Source organism: Octopus bimaculoides, chromosome 30, assembly GCF_046866305.1.
Source record: "Octopus bimaculoides isolate indiv1 chromosome 30, ASM4686630v1, whole genome shotgun sequence".
NCBI classification, from domain to species: domain Eukaryota; kingdom Metazoa; phylum Mollusca; class Cephalopoda; order Octopoda; family Octopodidae; genus Octopus; species Octopus bimaculoides.
In genome coordinates, this window is record NC_142957.1 from 14,503,079 (window position 1) to 14,530,578 (window position 27,500).

The 27,500-nt window shown below is 38.8% G+C and overlaps 1 protein-coding gene across 1 annotated transcript in view; it reads right to left on the reverse strand.

Moving 5' to 3' along the window:
• Positions 1 to 10,054: 10,054 nt before the first annotated feature.
• LOC106870581 (putative E3 ubiquitin-protein ligase ariadne-2) overlaps positions 10,055 to 27,500 on the reverse strand; it is a 29,286-nt gene continuing 11,840 nt past the window's right edge. The window contains exons 4-15 of the mRNA XM_089346418.1: positions 22,653 to 22,716; positions 22,106 to 22,253; positions 21,839 to 21,960; positions 19,954 to 20,063; positions 18,741 to 18,858; positions 18,452 to 18,502; positions 17,257 to 17,302; positions 15,897 to 16,024; positions 15,093 to 15,236; positions 13,607 to 13,675; positions 12,158 to 12,241; positions 10,055 to 10,907 (exon numbers count right to left, since the gene is read on the reverse strand). Coding sequence (XP_089202544.1) covers positions 10,836 to 10,907; positions 12,158 to 12,241; positions 13,607 to 13,675; positions 15,093 to 15,236; positions 15,897 to 16,024; positions 17,257 to 17,302; positions 18,452 to 18,502; positions 18,741 to 18,858; positions 19,954 to 20,063; positions 21,839 to 21,960; positions 22,106 to 22,253; positions 22,653 to 22,716 — 1,156 coding nt within the window. The 3' untranslated portion in view covers positions 10,055 to 10,835. The remainder of the gene's footprint in view (positions 10,908 to 12,157; positions 12,242 to 13,606; positions 13,676 to 15,092; positions 15,237 to 15,896; positions 16,025 to 17,256; positions 17,303 to 18,451; positions 18,503 to 18,740; positions 18,859 to 19,953; positions 20,064 to 21,838; positions 21,961 to 22,105; positions 22,254 to 22,652; positions 22,717 to 27,500) is intronic.

The following is a 27,500-nucleotide window of genomic DNA, read 5'->3' on the forward strand; positions in this document are numbered from 1 at the left end:
TCCAGTCGATCCAATCAATGGATCAACGTGCTTATGAAATTAACGTGAAAGTGGCTGACTACTCCACAGACAGACGTACTCTTAACGTAGTTCTCGGGGAGATTCAGCGTGACACAGAATGTAATGAGGCTGGCCGCTTTGGAATTACAGGTTCTACTCGTTATTGCCAGCTGAGTGGACTCGAGCAATGTGGAATAAAGTGTCTTGCTCAAGGACACAACACAACCTTATGATTATGGGTGTATATGCAGGGTATATATAAAAACAGATACATACACACATGTATACATACATACACACGTACATAGATACATACACACACGTACACACACATACACAAATACATACATACACACACATACAAATACATACATACATACATACATACACACACATGCATATACACACATACATACACAGAGACAGATATATATATATATATATATATATATATATATATATATATATATATATACCTGAATGCTGGCTAGGCTGGGTGGAGGAGTTTGTCTCCCCCTCGCAAACATAAGGACACAGTAAATGTGTCAAGGCCGACAGGAAGTGGTCCAGCTTCCTAGGGCTAAACAGCAGTAGTATATTCCCTTATTGGGATTGTCACATTAAGTTGACAATATACAACAACTTTATATATATATATATATATATATATATATATATATATATATACATACACTCACACGTACATAAATACATACATTGTCCCACCCATGCCAGCATGGAAGGCAGACATCAGGTGATGATGATGATGATGATGATGGTGACATCAACATAGAAAGTGTTTGGGAATATCTATGAAAGCCAGATATTTACAAAAGGTGTTTAAATTACCAGTTTATGAACCTCTATCTTTACACATCTGTCACACAATTCGAATTCCAGCTGATTCTACACACACACGCACACACACACACACACCCTGCTCCATGCAACCCCCCCCCACTCCCCTTGCCTCTCCCTCATTCCACACCACCCCCTCGCTTCCTTCATATCTAATCTGAGCTTTTGGTTGAATGCATGCAAATATATAAGTGTATGTGTGTCCATATATACATACATATTATATACATACATACATATACATATATATACACACATATATATGTACATATATAAATATGTGTGTATGTATGTATGTATGTATGTATGTATGCATCTATCTATTTACATATATATATATATATATATATACACACACACATATTTATATATGTACATATATCTATATATTTATTTATATATGTATGCATGTATGTATGTATGTATATATGTGTGTGTGTATATATATATATATATATATATATACATACACATATATACGTATATACATAGGTACACATACATATTTATGTACATGAACACACACACACACACACATATATATATATATATATATTCATGCACTTAAATTTATATATATATATATATATATATATATGAAAGTATGTGTTGTTTCCATGTATGTGTGTGTTTATGAATGTATATAAGTATATAAGTGTTCTTGTATGCACATGCACACACACACACACACACACACATACATGCATGCAAACATACATATACATATGCACACATTTCGTTCCTTTTTTTGTCATTAATCATATCCAGTTGAGACATGCCTTCGTGCAATATGAAAAGCAATCGTTCTCCATATGGTGATACATAATTAAACATTCATCATGTTATTTGATATACAGTACATGTGTGTATCTGGGGCTGTGTGGGTTTAATGGTTAGGGGCGCTGGATTCAGGAGCATGAGATTGTGGTTTCAATTCCCAGACTGGGCCACACGCATTCTTGAGCAAAATACTTTGTTTCATGTTGCTCCAAGCCAATCATGTTGCTGCCAAAAACGAGTATTCTTGTAATGGGCTGGCACCCTATCCAGAGCCATGTATATGTATATATACACCATTTTGAGCATGGCTGTTGCCAGTACTGCCTGATCGGCCTTCGTGCGGGTGACACGTAAAAGCACCCACTACACTCTCAGAGTGGTGTTAGTTAGGGCATCCAGCTGTAGAAATTCTGCCAAATCAGATTGAAGCCTGATGCAGCCATCTGGTTCACCAGTCCTCAGTCAAATCGTCCAACCCATGCCAGCATGGAAAGCAGACGCTAAACGATAATATATATACATATATATATCATCAAAATAAGCAACAAGGATATTCAAAGTTAATGCAATACGATCGTTTCATGCGACTCCATTTATTTAAGCAATGTGAACATTACATCAAATGTAAAATGCAGAGCAATCCTCAGCTACACAAAGATATAGAAATTTACTGAAATTTCATTTCAACAGAAGGACATATATTCATAACTACATTTAAACTCTCCAAGTCGAAAGGAAGAATACAAAAAACCGTTTTGACTTTGCCAGACCATACAGGCTAGTAAATAATTCCGAGCAGATTTTAGCTGCCACTGATAAAACTATATGAGGCAGTGTAAAAATCAAAATGGAAAAGAAAAATATTGCTTACAATTTTCATTCACACGTATGGTCAGTATTCAAGGCTGTAACAGCGGTCAGCAGTTCAGTAATACAATCAGAAATGAAGCTCGCATGCCCTCAGATATGTGTCTGTTAGAAAACAGCTGCTCGCTAGGAAACAAAAGACACACAGCATATGAAACCAGGAAGAACACTGACCCTAGTGTTCTCTCAGAGAGAAAAACTGATTGTACATGTTTTATCTATGATAATCTGCAAATGACAATTAGATTCTAACTCAAACAAACGAACCAGGATAAGCTTGACAGGTGACCCCATAAATTTCTGAGTATTAACATGAGCAGAAAAGAAAAGGTCTTGCAGGAAAATCTAAGTTGAGGTCTTGATTTTTCTCTATGATTTCTTACATATGTATGTTTGTTTTGCAAGTTTCTTCATGTGAAATCGTATGTTGAAACAGTTTATTAAAGTAGATCCTTGTCCACTTGAATATTGTTGTTGGCACTGTGATATTTGCTGGTCCAGCACTGGTGTCATCCACTACAGCTTCATGGGACCTGATTAAGTCAATGACAGCAGATGCATAGTCTGGATGAAATGGGTGAAATGATGAGTAAACTTGCAATTAAACTGGATGAAACGAGGAACGAACTTGCAATTAAACAACCGAGCTTGATCAATAGAGACAGGTCGATTCTCTTGCAAGACAATGCTTGACCACATGTTGCACAAAGAACACTACTCAAGTTACAGGAACTGAACTTGGAAGTATTCTGTCGTCCACCATATTCACCAGACCTTGCACCAACTGACCATCATGTTTTCCAGGCATTAGACAACTTTCTGCAAAGAAAAATCGGATCTTTTTTAAAACAGGGGCCACATTTTTCATTAATGTTTTACGTAGTGTTTTTGGTACGGAAAGACTTTCAAACTTCATATACTTATCTATTTTGTGTTATAGAACAGAAAAATATTTTTGTATTCGAATTTATTTCATGTAAAAAATTGTCTTATTTCGATAATTTCAACCAATCACTGACAAGTATTCAGTTGTTTATATTTACTCCTTTGGCTGATTAAGCGGTGTAAAGCGTATTTAATTTCCATAGCTTCGTTTTGCTTTTTTCTTTTTAAATTTGCTGTTTTACCCTAACCCTAACCCTAACCCTAACCCTAACCCTATCACCGATAGAATTGTTTCAGAATCGTTTGTTTATGTAGTCGGCACTTAATGTATATCGGCTGAATGGACGTCAGTGATTGGTTGAAATTACAGAAATACGACAACTTTAACATGGAATAACTTAGGGATTTCTTTTTTTTTTAAGAAGACTAAGAGAAAAAGATGTTTTATATGACACATTCTACCAGTGTTCCAAGTTTCAAAGTGTTTCGTTAATGAAAAATGTGGCCCCCGTTTTAAAAAAGATCCGAAAAATCTTCAAATCTTTATTAGCAGCCAAATCTCTCTCCAACCAGACACCCACCAGCTATTTCAAGAGAGGGTTTGCGGAGCTTGCGTTTGATAACCTTCTTCGAGGTTCCCTGCACAAAGGAGCAAAATATGGAATGGTTACGGTTGGAATATTCTTAATTGCAGTTTTGTGTTGATCATGGCTGACTTGGAACCTTGACAGTAATGATAACCGTTGCCACCACCACCACCACCACCGCCAACAGCACTCTCACTGCCATCACGACCACAACTACCACCGCCTCTACAACTATCACCACCACCACAATCACCATCATCATTACCTCACCACCACAACCGCTACCACAATCACCACAACAACTACCACCACCACCACCACCACCATCATCATCGTGACCACCACCACTACTGATAAAGTGCATGTTTAATTTAAATACAGAATATATTTTTTAATATTTTTTTTCTTAACAAATGAGATAAAATATAAGCATGGCACCCACCACCTCCACCTCCGCCTCCACTTCCACCACCTCCACCTCCACCACCACCACCTCCACCTCCACCACCAAAAAAAGACAAAAGAAAAATTTACAAACAATTTTTATGAAAATAAGGCAACAACAACAAGAAACCATTCCATGGAAGATTCTTCTGTCCTTTTAATTACATAAAATGGTAGCAAACATCATCATCACAACCATCATCATCGTCAACATCACCATCACTATCATCGTCGTTGTCATCACCACCACCATCATTAACATCATCACCATCAGCATCAACAGTGTTATCACGATCGTTGCCATCACCGTCATCATCATCATCATCATCATCATCACCATCATCAGCTTCATCGTCATCATCATCATCATCATCATCATCATCATCCTTATTGTCATTATCACCAGGATTAACATCATCATCATCATCATCATCAGCTTTATCATCATCATCATCATCCTCATCATCGTCATCTTCACTCTGCCACTGCTGCCACCTTCATCACCACCAACATCAGCATCGTCAATAATTTAATTATCATCAACTTTTATAAATCATCCGCTCTCCATATTTTACTCAACAACAATTTTGCTGTCACTACTACGACTCCCGACATCATCATCATCATCATCATCATCATCATCGTTCTGAACCACCACTACCACCGCCGCCACCACCACCATCACCACCATCATCTGCATTGCCACCATAGCCGCCACCACAACTACCATCGTCACCTTACCCCTTCGCCCTCCTCCTCCTCACTATGGCCATTCTAATTTTCATATTATTATCATCGTTATTGTTGCATCATTAATATAATTAATATCGTAATAATTATCACCATGACCACCACAACTATCACCAGTCCTCCTTCTCATCATCATAAATATCATTATCATTATCATCAGCGTTAACATTATTATTATTGTTATTATTGTTATTATTATTATTATTATTATTATTATTATTGTTATTATTATTATTATTATTATTATTATTATTACTACATCAGTGGTTAATAAAGGAAACATTATTACTAATATTATTTTGTTATAATTAGAAAGAATTATGATAATTTATGATTATTATTATTATTATTATTAATATTATTATTATCATCATAACCATCATCATCATCATCCTCATTTTTGTTGTTGTTGTCCTCTTCATCATTACCACCAATGTTAATATCATTATTATTATTACAATTATTATTTTTAGTATAATTATTATCATGATGATGATGATAATAACAATCATCATTATTATTATTATCATTATTATTATTATTATTATTATTATTATTATTATTAATACTTTTTTAAAATTTTGATAAAGAAGTCATTTAAATTGTTAATTAAAAGCAGTCAGAAGATATTTATTCCTTTCCCCTCTCTCCACCGCCCTCGCCCCTACCCGAAACATCCTTAAATATGTGCTCCCTTTCATCTCTCTAACGAACCGTGAAGGGGTTGGTCGGTTGGGTTGCAGGGATGACTGCCTTATCTGTGATTAGATCTCACAATCCAGCTGATGAGAAATAACAACTACCAAAACACACTGATTGAAAGTGTGTGTGTGTGTGTGTGTGTGTGTGAATGGATACATAAATGTATGTGGGGAGGTGTATGCGTGTTATTCTAATATATTCACTGTGTGCATCCAATTGACTTTTTTTGGTTTTTTACCTGTTTTTTTTTCTTCTTGAATTTACCATAGAAATTTGTATGTGTATTGGCTTAACCCCTCCTCTGAAATATCTGGCCTTGTGCCAGAATTTGAAACCTTTATTATACGTAAGGCACTGAGCTGGCAGAATCATTAGCATGCTGGACAAAATGCCTAGCAGCATCATTATATTCTGAGTTCAAATTCTGCCAAAGTTGACTGCGCCTTTCATCCATTCATGGGTCGGTAAAATATATACCAGTTAAATATTGGGATCGATGTAATCAACCCGCCTCTTCTCCAAATATTTCAGGCCTTGTGCCTATAGTAGAAAGAATTATTATTATTGTTATATTTTGGCGTTAGGAAGGGCATCCAGCTGTAGAAACTCTGCCAAATTTAGATTGGAGCCTGGTGTTGCCATCCGGTTTCACCAGTCCTCAGTCAAGTTGTCCAACCCATGCTAGCATGGAAAGCAGACGTTAAACGATGATGATGATGATGATGATGATATTTTGTATATATAATGTCTGTTCCTTCTTCTTTATCAGATATTGCTGGATGCTGTGCAAAAACTATAGTTGCTCCACTGGACAGAGTGAAAATCTTGCTTCAAGCCCACAATCGACATTATCGACACCTAGGTAAGAATATTTCTTGGTTTCAGGCAATTTTTTAAAACTTGGACAACTGTCTTGTTAATAGGTAGTGTCTTCTACAGAAATAGGGAATGGTTTTGAAATGTTTGCCCCTGCAGTGTAGACATAAGGAAACTCAGTACTCCCATCCTCACATCCCAGCAAACAACATTGCCCTACGTGAATAGGCCAAGATATCACAAAACTTGTCTTAAAAATGACTTAATGGATCCTATCAGGTGGTGCTATTAAGTCAGACATGGCCTGGGCCAGTCTTTAGCCAAAACATATCTGAAAAGAGATGAATTGTGATAAACAGGTGGCTCCTCAACATACAAATAGAAGTGAGGAGGGGATGATCACTGTAACATGTGAGTGGAGAGAAGTATAATAATATTGGTCTTAAATTTTTCGACACAAAGCCATCAATTTGGAGGGGAGGAGTTGATTACAGCAACACCAGCTGGTATTTATTTTATCAATCCCGAAAGGATGAAGGGCAAAGTTGGAAGAAATGCCGCTATGCATTTTTTCAGGCATGGTAAAGATTCTGCCAGCTCTAGATATCATATAGAGGTCTTCCTCATTGGCTCATATATACATACATACATAAGACAGTAAGGCGTGATCTGTTGAAGATTTCGTTATTGTTTCTAGCCAGTCATATGACCACATGGAAGCCTTCCTTGTCGATGTGTTTGTGTCTTTCGGAGAAATTTAAAGAAAGAAATTTTCCACCAAAATTAATAAAATTCTTTATTTTCCTTCTCTTGCATATATCTATATAAATAAATATATATATATATACATACTTTTTAAAAAATTAATGAATGTATATAATATACACATATGCATACATACATCACACATGCATATATATATATATATCTATACTTTTAAAAAATTTATATGTGTGTATGTTATATATATATATATATATATATATATATATATATATGACAACGACACATTACATTATAAAATTTATTTTTTGAAAATTCCAATTTTAATTTTTCTCCACTAATTATAATCACTGGAACTTCGTTTGTCATTAATTAAACGTCAACGGCAACAACAATAATTAAGAGAAGAAAATTGTAATTAATTTCTATAGAGAAACGAAGTTTTCATTAATTGATAACACGGCAGACGAAGGATAGAGAGAGACACACACACACACGTTAATATTAAACACCCCACTGCCAAAAAAAAAAAAAAATATATACATCACTTCCACACCAAACCCCCTCCTGGGACCTGCTGTTTCCACACTCTCCCTCATCTATCACCATCAAAGGTATATTATACGCCAGATATGTACCACACACTCACACTTAAAACGGTAAATTCTACATGAATAAATAAATAAATATATATATATATGTACACACACACATACATACATATATATATATATACTTTTAAAAAATTAATGTGTATATATATATATATACACACACACATATGCATACATACATCACACATGCATTTATATATATTTATACTTTTAAAAAATTTATATGTGTGTATATTATATATATATATATATATATATATATATATATATATATACACACACACACACATCAAAAAATGGCAAGCTGACAGAATCGTTCGCACGCCAAGCAAAATGCTCGGCGGAATTTCGTCAGTCTTTATGTTCTGAGTTCAAATTCCACCAAATTCACCTTTACCTTCCAGGGCTGACAAAATAAATACCAGTTGAACACCAGGAGACGATGAAATTGATTCTTCCCCCTCCCCACAAATTTCAGGCCTTGTACCTATAAGAGAAAGGATTATTGTTATTATTATTATTATTATTATTATTATTATTATTATTATTATTATTGTGGAGGCGCAATGGCTCAGTGGTTAGGGCAGTGGGCTTGCAGTCATGGGATCGCGGTTTCGATTCCCAGACCGGGCGTTCTGAGTGTTTATTGAGCGAAAACACCTAAAGCTCCATGAGGCTCCGGCAGGGGGTGGTGGTGGCGAACCCTGCTGTATTCTTCCACCACAACTTTCTTCCTGTTTCTGTTGTACCTGTATGTCAAAGGGCCAGCCTTGTCACACTGGGTCATGCTGAATATCCCCCCCCCCCCCGAGAACTACGTACATGTGTCTGTGGAATGCTCAGCCACTTGCACGTTAAATTCACGAGCAGGCTGTTCCGTTGATCGGATCAACTGGAACCCTCGTTGCCGTAAGCGACGGAGTGCCAACAACATATATATACATACATACACACTTAAATAAACACATACACAGATAGAGTGATAGTTTTCTTCTCAATCCCTGTTCTGTTTTATGTCATTGGAAGGGTCAACCTTGTCACTCTCTGTGTCACGCTGAATATCCCCCCGAGAACTACGTTAAGGGTACACGTCTCTGCGGAGTGGTCAGCCACTTGCACGTTAATTTCACGAGCAGGCTGTTCCGTTGATTGCATCAACTGGAACCCTCGACGTCGTAAGCAACGGAGTGCCAACATTATTATTATGTCTGCCTTAGCGAAGGCGGAGGTATTGTTTCCAGTCATGTTTGTTTATTTGTTTGTCTGTGGACACCCAAGATGTATTATTCTTTTACTTGTTTCAGTCGTTTGACTGCGGCCATGCTGGAGCACCGCCTTTCGTCGAGCAAATCGACCCCAGGACTTATTCTTTGTAAGCCTAGTGCTTATTCTATCGGTCTCTTTTGCCGAACTTCTAAGTTACGGGGATGTAAACACACACACCAGCATCACTTGTTGGGGAGGGGGACAAACATATACACACACATACATATATATATATATATACATATATGCGACGGGCTTCTTCCAGTTTCCGTCTACCAAATCCACTCACAAGGCTTTGGTCGGCCCGAGGCTATAGTAGAAGACACTTGCCCAAGGTGCCATGTAGTGGAACTGAACCCGGAACCATGTGGTTGGGAAGCAAGTTACTTACCACACAGCCACGCCTCTGCCTATAATTCTTCCCATTACTAGTAGTAGTAGTAGTAGTAGTAGTAGTAGTAGTAGAAGTGGTAGTAGTAGTAGTAGTAGTAGTAGTAGTTGTAGTAGTACTAGTAGTAGAAGTGGTAGTAGTAGTAGTAGAAGTGGTAGTAGTGGTAGTAGTAGTGGTAGTAGTAGTAGTAGAAGTGGTAGTAGTAGTAGTGGTAATAGTAGTAGCTGTAGTAGTACTAGTAGTAGAAGTGGTAGTAGTAGTAGTACTAGTAGTAGTAGTAGTAGTAGTAGTAGTAGTAGTAGTAGTAATGAATATTTTTTTTAATTAAAGATTTTTTTTTAAAGCATTTTTTTCACAAAATTGACACAGACTTTATTGGTTATTAATATTGATTTTATTCATCGTAAGCTTTGGCAGTTCCTAAAACAGAAATAAAAACCTTCATCTTGTGAAGTGTCACTGTTAAAAAACATCTTTTAATTATTATTATTATTATTATTATTATTATTATTATCATTATTATTATTATTAATATTATTGACTTTGTTGTTTTTATCAGAGTTCTTTGTTTCTGCATTTGTGTATGTCTTTGTTCATGTGTGTGTGTGTGTGTGTGTGTGTGTGTGTTTGTGTGTGTGTGTAATTATATATCTTAAGCAAGTTCCTTGATGGCGTTAGCCTCTTCTTTGCTTCTTTTATGTGTCCTGTATATGTATGTTTGTATACGTGTATATATGTATGTGCATGAGAACATGCGGGTATAGATATCTATGCATGTGTGTATGTATGTATGTATGTATGTATGTATATATATATATATATACACACATACGTTTTTATGTATATATGCACACATATGTACACACACACGTTGATATATATATATATATATATATATATATATAAACGTGTTTTTGAGAGTTTGAATGGAAGTGTGTATGTCTGTGTATATATATATTTGTATGTGTGTACAAATTGTGTGTGTGTGTGTGTGTGTGTGTGTGTGTGGAGGGATCTAAATGCCAATTAAGTCTTCCAATAGTAAAAGCCGCCACTTGTCTGCAACACGTATGTGTGTGCATTTGTGTGTGTGCCTGTGTCTGTCTGTATGTGTGTGTATACGTGCATGGTTGTCTGTCTGTCTGTCTGCGCCTAAATCTCAAGAAAGTCTTTCAGTAATGTAAGTCTTCTCTTCTCAGCAACATCCATCTGGTTTTCCAAATCCTGGAAAACATTAAAGGAAAAAGGAAAATAATTAAATAATGAATAATTAAAAGCAATTGTGATGGACAATACGGACAATTATAAGAACCACCAGATTTGTTGGCCTATAAAACACAATTTTTAAATCAAAAGTATGTTTCAAAATACCACCCTGGGTCTTGTATGCAAAGTTGGGCCCATATTATATGCTTTAATGCTTTACAAAGTTGTTTTCCTGAATACGCACTTCTGATAGTCGGGTGTGTTTAATATCCTTTCTACTAAAGGCACAAGGTCTGAAATTTGAGGGGAGGGGTCCCTTATATTCACTACAGCTGGAAATGGACAAATGAGATGGGCAGAAAGAAGCCATTCCAGGAATGGTCAATCCAATAATGTTACACTGCTATATTTAGTGCATATTTAATAAAATGAGGTCGTTGATGATTAATGGGTTAGAGGAATGCTGATTAAGGAGCAAAAACTCCTGAAGTATGGCATACACGCCCATTAACCTTTTCTCATCTTCAATCCTGTTGTTTACATCTGGCATCTCCGACATGAAACATCAGAACAAATCAGTGCTGGCTATTAATTTCTCAAGCTTCCAGGAATGAATATGTAAAAGAGGTCTCTCTATGAGTTTGTGGTTGGTTAATGGTTGGAAGAAAGAGCAAAAACTCCTGAAATATACACATACACCCTTTAACTATTTTCCCATCCTCGATCGCATTGTTGTTTACATTAGGCGTATTGGGACACGAAACATCAGAACAAATCAGTGTCGGCCAAAATTTGTATAGAAAATCCTGTAAAGGTAACAATAACAGGCGTTAAGTAAAACATTTGTTCCATAGGAGATAACTTCCATTTTATTACATTTATCTCCCTTGATTATCAAACACTTCCTCACAATTGTAACCAATCAGGATGGCGAGGGACTATATTTTAACCGCACCGCTAAGTTACGGGGACATTAGCACACCAGCATCGGTTGTCAAGCGATGGCTGGGACACACACACAAAATATATATATATATATATATATATTATATATATATGTAGTGGTCTTCTTCCAGTTTCTGTCTACCAAATCACCAAATCCACTCACAAAGCTTTGGGCAGCCTGAGGCTACAGAAGAAGACACTCGTCCAAGGTGTCACGCAGTGGGACTGAGCCTGGAACCAAATGGTAAAAGGAAAAAAAAAAAAAAAAAATCGCATGAAAAATATTTAAAAAGGAAGGGTGGAAAAAGAAAACCTTTACTTACCCCTCTGTCTGTGATTTCAGCTCTCTCTATCTTCCAGGACAAATTTTCAACCTCTGCCTCCAACTGAGCCTGTTGATATTCAAACTAGAGAGGGGAAGAGGAGGAGGAGGAGGAATGAGTGAAGAGAAATTGGGATTATTTCACACAGCTTACAAATATCTATCTATCTATCTATCATACCCCATGTAAACATCATCATCATCATCATCATGGTGGTGGTTATTGTTTACATAGGGTATGATACTCACAATTTTTTGGGTTCAGTCATTTGACTGCGGCCATGCTGGAGCACTGCCTTTAGTCGAAGGAATTGACCCCCCCGGGACTTTTTTGTTTGGTAAGCCTGGTACTTATTCTGTCAGTCCCTTCTGCTGAACTGCCAAGTTATGAGGACGTAAACGCACCAACATCGACTGTCAAGCGATGATGGTGGACACAGACACACAAATACATACACACACACTCATCGGGCTTCTTTTCAGTTTCCATCAACCAAATCCACTCACAAGGCTTTGGTTGGCCTGAGGCTATAGAAGACAACTTGTCCAAAGGTGCCATGCAGTTGACCTCGGTGGGATTTGAACTCACAACGTAAAGATGGACAAAATGCCACTAGGCATTTTACCTGGCGTGCTAACAATTCTGCCAGCTCACCGCCGTAATAATAATAATAATAATAATAATAATAATAATAATGTTAATATTTACAAATTTTGCCACAAGGGCAGCTTTTCGGGGGAGGGGAATAGTCAATGACATCAACCCCAGTGTTCTTAGTTTATTGATCCCAAAAAGATGAAAGGTGAAGTCGACCTCAGCGGAATTTGAACTCAGAATGTAACAACAGGCAAAATACTGCCAAGCATTTCGTCCAGCCTTCTAACAATTCTGCCAATAATAACAATAATGATAATAATAATAATAATAATAATAATAATCCTCATTGATATGACTGTCCCAATTGATATAAACGTATCTGTCAAGACCTACCAAAAACTGAGCAAATATAAAGATCTTGAAATAGAAATTAGCAAAATGTGGAACCTGAAGACTAAAACAATACCTGTTGTCATAGGTGCCCTGGGAATGACAGCAAAACGGGCTGATTACTACCTAGCTCAGATACCAGGAAACCCCGAAATGGCTGAAGTTCAAAAGATAGTGCTCATGGGAACTGCCCATATCCTACGTAAAATACTGTCTATGTGATCTCAAATTTTAAAACAAACACATAATTTTCTTATGGTTTCTTAAACATTCTCTAGAACAACACTATGTACAAATCCAAATATATGGTACCCTAGGCATAACACCTACATGAACTTCTAACTTGTTGTCTCTTGAGGTCTCTGGGTGAGACTTGGATCCAACTTGTACAAATGCAAAGCAAAAGTCAAACATAAAATAATAATAATAATAATAATTATAAAGTGTAAGTATATTACTTACCAGCTCCTTTCTCGCCCCTTTATCCATATAATAGGCGTATGGGTAGGTGTACTGTAAAGTGTATCGGCACTGTACAACAAGAAGAGAAACAACAATATCAGATCTTGGAAACATTCCTACATAACTAGACATAAGTGAATATTACACTCGGTATTGTTGTTGTTGTTGTTGTCGTCGTCTTCTGTCATGTTATTGTTGTTATGATTATTCGTCGTCGTCATCGTTTAACGTCCGCTTTCCATGCTAGCTAGCATGGGTTGGATGATTTGACTGAGGACTGGCGAAAACCGGATGGCAACACCAGGCTCCAATCTGATTTGGCAGAGTTTCTACAGCTGGATGCCCTTCCTAACGCCAACCACTCAGAGAGTGTAGTGGGTGCTTTTTACGTGCCACCGGCACGAAGGCCAGTCAAGAGGTACTGGCAACGGCCACACTCAAAATGGTGTCTTTTATGTGCCACCCGCACAAGAGCCAGTCCAGGGGCACCGGCAACGATCTCGCTCAAACAACAGACAAGAATATGATGCTTGTTTATATCTCCATAGTATAAGATGGCACACACACAGAAGAGAAAAATAATAGGGGTCATATATAACCCCTTCAGAATATATATATATAGTGTTGGTGATGCTGATGTGAGGGTACATGGCTCAGTGGTTAGAGCGTCAGGCTCACAAATCATGAGGTAGTGAGTTCAATTCCTGGACCAAGCTGTGTGTTGTGTTCTTGAGCAAGGCACTTTATTTCACGTTGCGCCAGTTCACTCAGCTGTAGAAATGAGTTGCGACGTCACTGGTGCCAAGTTGTATCGGCCCCTTTGCCTTTCCCTTGGATAACATCAGTGGCGTGGAGAAGGAGAGGATGGTATGCATGGGTGACCGCTGGTGTTCTATAAGCAACCTTGCCCAGTCTCATACCTCTGAGAGGAACTTTTTAGCTGCAATCCCATAGTCCTTCATGACAGAAAGGGGTCTTTACCCTTGTACCCTTTATATGTGTATGCATGTGTATGTATTTATGTATTCCCAGACCAAGCTGTGTGTTGTGTTCTTGAGCAAGGCACTTTATTTCACGTTGCTCCAGTTTCACTCAGCTGTAGAAATGAGTTGCGACGTCACTGGTGCCAGACTGTATCGGCCCCTTTGCCTTTCCCTTGGATAACATGGGTGGTTTTGGTGGAAGATTTTAATACAGAACTTTTGAAAACAAGACATTAATATTCAGGGCCAGAAGCAGTTTCAGCCAGGTTGGTATCAAAAGGGGTTAATGTTCAAATTTCAAACAATTCCCACACATCTACCAACGTACCTAAGCCTTTCTTTTCACTGTCAGCCAATGTGTGGCCCCACTTCATATCTTGTACAACAACCACCACCACCACCACCACCACCACCACCATCATCATCATCATCATCAACACCACCACCACCACAACAACAACAACAGCAGCAGCAGCCAAACTGAAAGCACAGCACTCAATTACCTTTTTCAACAGAGTTGCAGCATCAAGCAGATATTGCCAATCAATCCACGTTCCAGAGTTATTCATCACCTTGTCTTGGATTCTACTTTTGATGCTGGTCAGGGTCTGTTCTTCAAGTTTAAGACTTTTGGCATGATTATCCCACTGTCACCAGTCCAAGAGAGAGAGAGAGAGAGAGAGAGAGAGAGAGAGAGAGAGAGAGAGAAAAAGGCAGATGAGGAATGGTACTTGTTGAATGGTAAAATTTAATCACTGAAAGACAGAGAGAGAATAAGAAATGGTAGCTGTCCAATGAAGGAATTAAATCAAGGGGGGAGAGGGGGAGAGAGAGCGAGACAGGCAGAGAGAGAGAGAGAGAGAGAGAAATGCTAAGAGAGAGACAGACACATTAAAGAACACTAACAAAGATACTGAGAGAGGCAGAGAGAGAGAGAGAGAGAGAGAGAGAGAGAGACAGAAGCAGAGAGAGATTAACCCTTTAGTGTTTAAACCGGCTGTATCCGGCCCAAATATTCTACACATTTTATGCTCAAACTGGCCAGAACCAGCCTCTCACACATACCCTGCAATGTCATTCTATAAATAAGCAATTACATCTTTCCTATCTTGAAGCTGCAAAATAATATCAGATAAATTTTTTGAAATGTGAATAAATAAGGATTATTTTTGCCAAATTAATCTGAACGCTAAAGGGTTAAAGAACAGTATATCTACTGGATTAGTAAAACAGCGTAGACATACAATAAGATGGAAAATAATGATGGAAGAAAAGCCCAAAATAAAAGAAGGGGACGTGTGACTGACCCTTTCAAAATAGAAGAGGTATTTCTTGAGGGCCTCCCTCGCTTGCGCATGGGCAGATTCATTAGCAATGTTGGGGTTTTCTTTGTAACGACTGCATTCATAGTATTCGCTACCATGAGTTTTCCAATCTGTAAAACGGAGAAGATGTTGGGATTAACACGGCGAGAGAGAAGGACGGAAGGGAATGGTGATGAGGAGATGAGGAGATGATGATGGATGAAAAAAAAATAAAGGGGTGAAAGATGATGAAAAGAGATGAGAAATGAAAGATGATAAGAGATGATAAGAGGAGCAGGAAAAGGATGAAAGACAATGAAAAGCAATGAGAGAAGAAAGATGACAAGAAATGATAAAAAACTGAAGAGATAGGCGCAGGAGTGGCTGTGTGGTAAGTAGCTTGCTTACCAACCACATGGTTCCGGGTTCAGTCCCACTGCGTGGCACCTTGGGTAAGTGTCTTCTACTATAGCCTCGGGCCGACCAAAGCCTTGTGAGTGGAGTGGATTTGGTAGACGGAAACTGAAAGAAGCCCGTCGTATATCATCATCATCATCATCATCGTTTAACGTCCGCTTTCCATGCTAGCATGGGTTGGACGATTTGACTGAGGACTGGTGAAACCGGATGGCAACACCAGGCTCCAATCTAAATTTGGCAGAGTTTCTACAGCTGGATGCCCTTCCTAACGCCAACCACTCAGAGAGTGTATATATGTATATATATATATGTATATGTGTGTGTGTTTGTGTGTCTGTGTTTGTCCCCCTAGCATTGCTTGACAACCGATGCTGGTGTGTTTATGTCCCCGTAACTTAGCGGTTCGGCAAAAGAGACCGATAGAATAAGTACTAGGCTTACAAAGAATAAGTCACGGGGTCGATTTGCTCGACTAAAAAAGGCGGTGCTTCAGCATGGCCGCAGTCAAATGACCGAAACAAGTAAAAGAGTAAAAGAGATAAGAGACGATAAACGGAGTAGAAAAAGGATGAAAGAATGAGATGAGAGATGCAAATAAGAGGTGACAAAAAAATAAGAAAAGATGACGAAAATAGACGGAGGAAAATTATGAAAGGTGATAAATGACGAAGAAAGAGACAAGACGGGAGAGGATGAGGATGAAAAATGAAGAAACAGATATTGTTATATTTCATGGATGGTCATTTTTTTTTTTTTTTGTGCCAAATAAACACAGGCACTCTCTATATTCGTTCTTCACTCTTTCATTACTGTTCTTAGAATACATACAAACAGTAATAAACAAGTGAAGAATGTTATTTCGGCAGTGGGGGGGGGGGGAAACTATCCCGAAATACAACAACAGCAGCAGCAACAACAACAACAACAATAATAATAAACTTACCTCCTAAACACATCCAGCAAAAATCATGTTTGCATCGTGAACATTGCTGTAGAAAGAGAAGAATCATGTGTAAGTGATATATATACATACATACATATATATATATATATATATATATATATGTATATATATATATATATATATATATATATATAACAATTGCAGTGTGGAAGGTGTTTATAAGCCATTTAAAATAACACACAAAGACCGTTAGAGTCACTTCAACGCGACAAATATTTGGACAAATTAAATCTAAATGTTGAAGCGAATCTAACAGTCTTTGTGTGTTATTTTAAATGGCAGACCAGGTCACTTGCTATGCAAGTACATCTATATATATATATATATATATATATATATATATAGTGTGTGCAAGAGAGAAGACTGCTGGTATGATCATGTAAATCATATGAATGAAAACAGTTGTATTAAGTGGTGCCGAACTTAAATTGTAGAGGGAACAAATAGAAGGAGTAGAGCCAGGAAGAAATGGAATGAAGTGGTGAGAAAGGATCTTCATACAGAAGGGATGACAAGGGACCAAGATTCCTGAAGCTTTGCTGTTCTGTGAAAACATGCCAAGCTAAGTAAAATTGTTTTTTGTCCTTGCACACAGGCTTGTCCCCTCCCCTGCATCCCTCTCCAGCCGAGTATTCTAAATCTTGAGGGTTTGTGAGTGCTGGTGCCACATAAGAAGCACCTGCACCAGTGCCACATCAGAAGCACCTGTGCCAGTGTCGCATAAAAGCACCCAGTTACACTCTGTAAAGTGGTTGGTGTTTGGAAGGGCATCCAGCTGTAGTAGAAACTATGCCAACGGAGCCGGGGGCAGCTCTTCGGCTGGCCAGCTTCTGTCAAGCCATCCAACCCATACCAGCATGGACAATGGACATTAAATGCCGATGATCCTTCTGGATGACTTTGAGCAGTCACTTTGTTTAATGTGAAGAAGAGTCGTACACCATCGACCTCACTCTCTCTCCCCATGGCAATCATCTGCAATCCGGTGGCAAAACGAGGCTAGAGTGACTGGAGATGCAGTGGATGACCGAAACATCTTATCTGCTTCATCTTCCTCCCAGCATTCCACAATGCATTACTCCGACCTCGTTCCCCTCTGTTCCCCTCTGCACACACACACACACACACACACACACACACACACACATATTGATGTATAAACCTCAATACATACCATGTGATTACATCCTCCATTCTTTTCTATGCAAACGTGACATCTTGGACACTGTGAAAGAAAAAAATAAAATTTTAAAAGATTCTTTAAATAAATATACAAGCATAGGAGTGGCTGTGTGGTAAGTAACTTGCTTACCAACCACATGGTTCTGGGTTCAGTCCCACTGCGTGGCACCTTGGGCAAGTGTCTTCTACTATAGCCTCGGGCCGACCAAAGCCTTCTGAGTTGATTTGTTCTACTAGAGATAGAGAGAGAGAGAGAGAAAGAGAAGAAGTGAGTGACTTACATCTTTAGTGTGAGCCGATATGTAGTTTGCAGTCTCGGAATCATCGGCACACTTTGTTAACCATTTCTTAATGGTATTACAATCAGTGGGAGCGTGGTATTCTATTCCGCATCTGAAACTGGAAGGAGAAAGAGAGAAAATGGGTAAGATGGCAGAGACAGACAGACAGACAGACAAAGAAATGGAGAGGAAAAGGAATAGGAACTAACGAAGGCAAAAAAAAAAAAAAAAAAAAAAATTTCTGTGGCAAGAAGCTTGCTTCCAAACCACATGGTTCCAGGTTCAGTCCCACTGCGTGGCATCTTGAGCAACTGTCTTCTACTATAGCCTCAGGCCCACCAAAGCCTTATGAGTGGATTTGGTAGACGGAAACTGAAAGAAGCCCATCGTATATGAGTGTGTGTGTGTGTGTGTGTGTGTGTGTGTGTGTGTGAAGTGGTGTAGGCTGGCTGTGTGGTAAGAAGCTTACTTCTGAGCTACATGGTTCCAGGTTCAGTTCCACTGCATGGCACCTTGGGCAAGTGTCTTCTACTCTAGGGCCAACTAGAGTGTACCCAGTACACTCTGTAAAGTGGTTGGTGTTAGGAAGGGCATCCAGCTGTAGAAACCATGCCACAACAGACACAGAGCCTGGATGGCCCTTCAGTCGGCCAGCTCCCACCAAACCGTCCAACCCATGCCAGCATAGGAAAACCAGACTTTAAATGATGATGATGATGAACAGATTAACTTTTTACCATTCAGATTAATTTATCAAATGTAAAGCTTATTGTGGAGGCGCAATGTCTCAGTGGTTAGTGCAGCAGACTCGCGGTCGGAGGATCACAGTTTCGATTCCCAGACCGGGTGTTGTGTGCGTTTATTGAGCGAAAACACCTAAAGCTCCACGAGGCTCCAGCAGGGGATGGTGGCGAACCCTGTTGTACTCTTTCGCCCCAACTTTCTCTCGCTCTTTCTTACTGTTTCTGGAGTAAAGCTACGATGGACTGGCATCCTTAATCCCTTTGTCTGTCTTTGTTTGTCCCCTCTGTGCGTAGCCCCTTGTGGGCAGTAAAGAAATAAAATTACAATATGTCTAACAGCAGTTTTGTTAAACTCTCCCCCATTTTGAATTAAAAGAAAAACAAAAGCTGGACGGAAGAAAGAAAAGCGAGGAATGAAGAAAGACTTGTAGAAGACGAGGAGGAGGAATAAACAAGAAAATGGTTCTTACCAAAAAGAAGTTTTGCATTTGGAACAGTCCACTTTTTTGGCTTGGGGCTGTGGGGCTCTGACTATTACTGGACAGTTGGGACCAGGGCAGAATCGCAACTGAGGATGGGTCTGTAAAGACAAAAAGGAAAACAATAACATATATAATTTACTTTCAAGAAATTTATTTTCTGTATATTGCAAGCTGGAGACAGACTACGTAAATACTGAGTTCAATCCCAGTGTGTGGCATTGTCTTCTACTATATAGCCTTGGGCTGACTTTAACCTGTGAGTTGATTTGCTAGATGGAAACTGAAAGAAGCCTGTCATGTGTACATGAGTATGTATGTATGTATGTATACAATAGCATGGTTCCAAGTTCAGTCCCACTGCATGGTATTTGTACTTGAAAATACTGCTTAAGGGGTTTTCTTAACGAGCTAATTTGCTAGTTGCAAAAACCAGTGACTGTGTGACACTGTTTTTGCTATATATATTGCAAACTGGGGTTAAACTGCTGCTATGTCTAGCAGATGAGTGTCCATCAGTGAGGATGACCAAACTGATCGGAGGCTGGAGTGGGTCTCAGAGCTGGAATAGTAGGGAGTTCTCTCTCCTTGCTTGCAACATATATTGAGTGCAAAATGCACTGGAGGAGGGGGAGGCTGTCAGAATCGTCAGCACTCCAGGCAAATTTTTAATAGCATTTCGTCCATCTTTACATGCCGCCGAGGTCAGCTTTGCCTTTTTTTCATCCTTTCTGAGTCAATAAAATAAGTACCAGTTGAGTACTGGGGTCAATGTAATCAATTAGCCCCCTCCCCATGAAATTTCAGGCCTTGTGCCTATAATAGAAGGGATTATTATTATTAATATTATTATTATCATCACTTATTCTTATTGTCATTATTATTATGAGATGCATCACAGAATTTTGTCAGTGAACAGGTCGCGGTCTCAAAGCGACGAAAATATTTTGACAAATTAAATTTAAATGTTGAAGTGAATCTAACGGGTTTTGTGTGTTATTTTAAATGGCTTATAAACACCTTCCACGCTGCAATTGTTTTCGTTCCAGCACACGATCTCAGATCAGGTCATTTGCTATGCAAGTACATCTCCGTAATTATTATTATTATTATTATTTATTATTTACTTCTCTAATTTCTATTATATCATCATCGTTTAACATTCGCTTTCCATGCTGGCATGGGTCGGATGGTTTGACTGAGGACTGGCAAGCCAGGATGGCTGCACCAGGCTCCAATCTGACTTGACAAGGTTTCTACAGCTGGATGCCCTTCCTATCACCAACCACTCATCCTTTGATATTGTCTTCCATGTCTTGGGCCCTTGTGGCCAATAAAAATCATCATCGTTATTATTATTATTATTATTATTATTATTATTATCATCATCGTCACAATTATCATTACCATCACTATCATTTTTATTACCACTATTATTATTATTATTATTATTATTATTATTACTATTATTATTATTATTGTTCAGTAGTTTTATTTTCATAACGTGCTTTCACTTCACTACCGAGCGCAGTTCTGTGCGCCTTGGGTATGTGCTGTGGTTTGCTGTGGTGCTCTTATGTTTACTGTATTGAAAGTGTTTTGCGTAGAATGTGTGCAGTACCCAGTAGTGCAATTTTCTGTATGTTATATATATTTGTAAGTCCTGGTGTTTTTGTTATGTATTTGTGTGAATATTTTTTTATTATACCTAAGGTGTCTACTATGATAGGAATTGTTTCTGTTTTTAGATTCCACATTCGAGTTATCTCTATTTCTAGGTCTTTGTATTTTGAAAGTTTTTCCATTTCTTTTAGAGAGAAATGTTGTCATCTGCTGGTATTGATACATCGATTAGAAAGCATTATTATTGTCTCACCTTGACGTGGTCCATAAATGTAAGTCTCATGTATCGGTCTCGGATGTCCGGCTGACTGAGAACTTCACAGATTATGTTTTCCGGTACGAGCACATTACATTCTGCTGCCATACACTGAATTCCTGCAGAGACACAGAACACGGTGGGGGGAAAGAGAAAAAAAAAAGCAAAATGGTAAGCTATCATCATCATCATCATCACAGAGAAAAAAAATGGAGGAGAGAGAAGAAGAGACAAAGCAAGGAAGAAAATGAAAAGAGTACATACGTGTGGTGACCCCTTGGTAGATTTGTACTTGAAAATATCTATCCCAGCATTCCTTGCAGAAGGGATGACCGCAGGTTAGACACTCCATCCTGTCTCGGGAATACCAGATGGTACAGACGGTGCATACTAAACTGTTAGCTCCAGGATCCTGGAATTTGAGAGGTTGCAGAGGTCATGTCAATATGAAGAGGTCAGAGGTCACAGAAGTTACATCAACAACATTGGGATTGGCTACAGCAGAGGTCACACCAACATTAATGGGTCAGAGGTCACATGAATACCATTGGGTCAGAAGTCACATCCATATCATTGGGTCAGAGGTCACATGAATACCATTGGGTCAGAGGTCACATGAATACCATTGGGTCAGAAGTCACATCCATATCATTGGGTCAGAGGTCACACAGCTAAAGTTTTTATTATAAATTGCAGAGGAGAGTTGCATGAGAGAGAGAGAGAGAGAGAGAGAGAGAGACGGAGAAGGGAGGGAGAACAGACAGACAGAAAGATGGAGAGATGAGAAAAGAAGAGAGAGAGAAATAGTTACCTGATACTTGACTGAAGGCATTATATTGGACTCTACCAGTAATCCTGCAGGGTTCTCATTGTGTCTGGGAGAAAGAGAGAGAGAGAGAGAGAAAAAAAAACATTATCATCATCATCATCAGCAGCAGCATTTAACATCCGTTGTCCATGCTGGCATGGGTTGGACAGTTTGACCAGGGCTGGCCAGCTGGAGGGCTGCACCAGACTCCAGTCTGATATGACATGTCAGGGTCCTGTCTATTTCCCAGGTCTAGATACAGCTTCCGTTATTTTTGAGAAAAAACATGGGAAAGACAGCTCTTCTAGGAGACAAAAAAACTCAGATATAAAACTTGCAGTCACCTTGCAATGCTTCCTTCCCCCTGGGGCCTACAACGGTGACCGACACTACTTGTGTAATGGAGATTATGCATCACATCACTCGATAAGGTTATCTCTACGGATTATCTTATTTCTTTACTGCCCACAAGGGGGCTACACAGAGAGGGGACAAACAAGGACAGACAAACGGATTAAGTCGATTATATCAACCCCCAGTGAGTAACTGGTACTTATTTAATCGACTCCGAAAGGATGAAAGGCAAAGTCAACCTCGGGGGAATTTGAACTCAGAATGTAGAGGCAGACGAAATACTTATTTCTTTATTGCCCATAAGGGGCTAAACATAGAGGGGACAAACAAGGACAGACAAAGGGATTAAGTCGATTATATCGATCCCCAGTGCGTAACTGGTACTTATTTAATCGACTCCGAAAGGATGAAAGGCAAAGTCAACCTCGGCGGAATTTGAACTCAGAACGTAGTGGCAGACGAAATATCGCAAAGCATTTCGCCCGGCGTGCTAATGTGACACGTACAGGGCACTCGTGCCACTGACACCTAAGAACTCCCTGTCCCAGTGACACATAAGAGTAAAGCACCGGTGATGGTGACATGTATAAGGCACCTGTGAGGGTGACACATAAAAGTCACCCACATAAAAGTCACCCATATAAAAGGCATCCTTGACGCTGATACACAAAAGGCACTCAAGGCAGTGTCATGTATAAGCGCCTGTGTGGACCCACATAAAAGCACTCATGCAGTGCCACACAAAAGCACCCACGTGTGCCACCTAAAAGCACCCAACACACTCTGTAAAGTGGTTGATGTTAGTAAGGGCATCCAGCCATAAAAACCCTGCCAAAACAGGTACAGTAGCCTGGAGTAGTGTTCTGCCTGGTCAGCTCCATGTCAAACCGTCCAACCCATGCCAGCACGGAAGGCAGACGTTAAATTATGATGATGATGATGATCACTCACACACACACACGTTTGAAACTATGCATATTCCGCATTACATTGAAATTGTTTATACTCTCTTTCAGTACATCTACACCTCTTTATGTTGGCATCAACACGACGACCTTTGGAACCAGTCCAACAACAATGCAGACATCCGCACACAAACAATGAAAAGACACAAAACACATACACACAAACAGATGTAAACTGTATGTATACACCAATACATAAAAACACAACATACTTATACTCACATACACACACAGCATATTTATTTAAATTTACTAGACATATCACACCGTCTCAGACAGAACAATATTCTACATTACCACAGTTCATACAAAGCTTTGGTCATCATCATTTAACCCTTTTGTTACCAACCTAGCTGAAACTGGCTCTGAGTACAAATATCTTGTTTTCATAAATTTTGAATTAAAATCTTCCATCAAACCTTAGTCACAATTTATGTTCCTAACACTAGCTTAATGATAACTAAGTTATTTTACTAAATTCTTTGTTGTATTTAAAATTAATTGAAAGAAACACAGAGCATCTCAACAGAAATATGGTAACAAAAGGGTTAAAGTCACCATGATATTTTTAACCCTTTTGATACCAACCTGGTTGAAACCACCTCTGGTTCTGTAGTACTAATACCTTGTTTTCAAAGTTTTGAATTAAAATCTTCCATCAAATCTTAGTCACAATTAATGTTCCTAACACTAGCTTAATGATAACTAAGTTATTTTACTAAATTCTTTGTTATATTTAAAATTAATTGAAAGAAACACAGAGCATCTCAGAAATACAGTAACGAAAGGGTTAACGTCCACTTTTTTCCATGCTGGTATAGGAAGAATTGTTCAACAAAAACCCAAACTCCCAAAAGGCTGCACTCAACTCCAATGTCTGCTTTGGCATGGTTTCAACAACTGGATTCCCTTCCTAATGCCATCCCCTCTGCAGAATGCACTGGATGCTTTTTTTTTGTGGCACCAAGACTACGTAGTGAGGTCACCATGTCATTTACAAGACAATTTATGATGGACTGGTGAGATTTATTTCTTACCACAGTATTTCATGACAGATGAACTCATGCTTTAGATTGCCTCAGTTTATACCCAGGAAGGGAATAAATACCTCGAGACCAAGGGGTCAATGAACCGGGGTAAACTACCCCAAGTAGGGTACAAATGAAATTCTTGGGAGTAGTGAGGACTCATTAGACATAAGTAAAATAAGTTAAAGGGACACAAACACACCAACACCGGTTGTCGAGCAGTGATGGTGGGGACAAACACAGACAAAGATACACACACAGATATATACATTGTATGTATATATATATATATATATATAAGATTGACCAGTGACCGGTCTGTCAAAATGCTAGAAGAAGCTTAAAAATTTCTAGCATATTGACAGACCGGTCACTGGTCAATCTTATATACACAAGTACTATAATCTTTTTAGGATCTCGAAAAAATTTTTTTAAGAACCTTCTGATTCTTTTAATGTGCTAGTTTCCTGGTATTAAATTGATATTAATTAATATCGAATTTTTACCATATTATGTTAATTATATATATATATATATAGATAGATAGATACACAGACACACACACAGACAATGGGCTTCTTTCTGTTTCTGTCTGCCAAATCCACTCACAAGGCTTTGGTTGGCCCGAGACTATAGTGGTGTCACACAGTGGGACTGAACCCGGGACCATGTGGTAGGGAAGCAAGCTACTCACAATACAGTCACGCCTATGCCTATTGTTTTAATCTTTTATATATATATATGTATATATATATATATATATATGTATATATATATATATATACATTGTGTGTGTGAAAAAGATTAAAACAATGCTTAAGAAAAAAGATCTTCACTACAAGAAGTACTTGTTACTTTGGCAACATTCTCTGGAACTGTCCCAAGAAGACACACACACACCCACCCACACATGTGCTATGTACACTGACAAATATACAGACATGCATACATCCATACCACATATACAAGCCAATACGTACACATACTGAGACAAAAATGCATAAGAGTACAAACATGGACATGCATACATACACATACACACGCACACACACACATAAACATAGGCACACAAAAACAAGTATACACACACTCTAATACAGAGACACAACACACACAGAAAGACACACAAACACACTCATATATACAGACACACACACACACAAACAGAGGAAACACACATGCACACACACACACACACATACAAATATAGACACAGACACAAGCAGATACGCACACACACACACACAAAGTTAATAAAACATACAGTCATACAAACTAATCTGTGTACACACACACACACACACACACATTCAGATGCACAGACAGACAAACCAATGTAGACATAAGTCAACCACTTCCTAGCTCCACCTCTGTCTCTCTACCAACAGTCAGCAACAGAAAAATTCAGTCAAATTCTACAGTACAAAAGGATACAGTTTCAACCCCATCCAGCAGCCATCATAGCTGTGTGGTTTTGAAGCCTGTCTCACACCCACGAGATTCCAGGTTCCAGTCTACCCTCGCCTTACTTCACCGTAACAGACAGCTTCTTCTTTTTTTTAGAGAATAACTCCTTTCCGCTTCATTAAGCACATAATTTTTATTATCTCCCTCCTAGATAAAAAAAAAAAACACTTGTGCCAGTGTCACGGTGGAGTGCTCGTTTGGTGCCACGTAAAAGCACTCAATACATGATGAAAAGTGGTTGGCGTTAGGAAGGGCATCAAGCAATAGAAAAACCAAGCCAGATCAGACTGGAACCTGGTACGGCTCTTCAGCTTGCCAGCACTGGTCAAACCATCCAACCCACGCCAGCATGGACAATGGACTGGAGTTGATTCTTCAACAGCGGTGCCCCAGCATGGCTGCAGGCTGTGTGGTAAGCAGCTTGCTTCGCAGATGTATGGTTCTGGGTTCAATCCCACTGTGTAACATTATCTATCATGAGCTTCTCCCACCAAACCAGACCATTTCTTCTAATGTGTACTGTCGTCAGCTGGCTAATTTGAACCAAAAATTATATATATATGTATGTGTGTGTCTTCATGCTTTACGACATCTCTCATCCTGAACAGCTCCATCAATTCAGTGTATATATTTCACAGTCCTTGGAAGGATGACAGGCCAAGTGACCCTGGGTAAGATTTGAAACCACAACGTACAAGGGATGAAACAAAACACCACAAAGGTAGTTCGTCCAACGCTCTACCAATTCTACTGCTTTCCCTGCCCCAGACAGGAATTAGAACCCACACACCCTAAATCAATGCCTGAAATCACAACCACAACATTATTACAAGGGTGATTTGTATTAATTTAGCTAATGGGCTGTTGCTAATTAAATATTAATAATTATAGATTTTTCTGACATAGCTTCTGTAATAAAGAGTAAGTTTATAGTTCTGTGGGTATACGCACATCTGTGTACACATACACACATGCTTGTACAAGTGTGCTCTTTTATTCTTTCACTTGTTTCAGGCATTTGACCACCGCCATGCTGG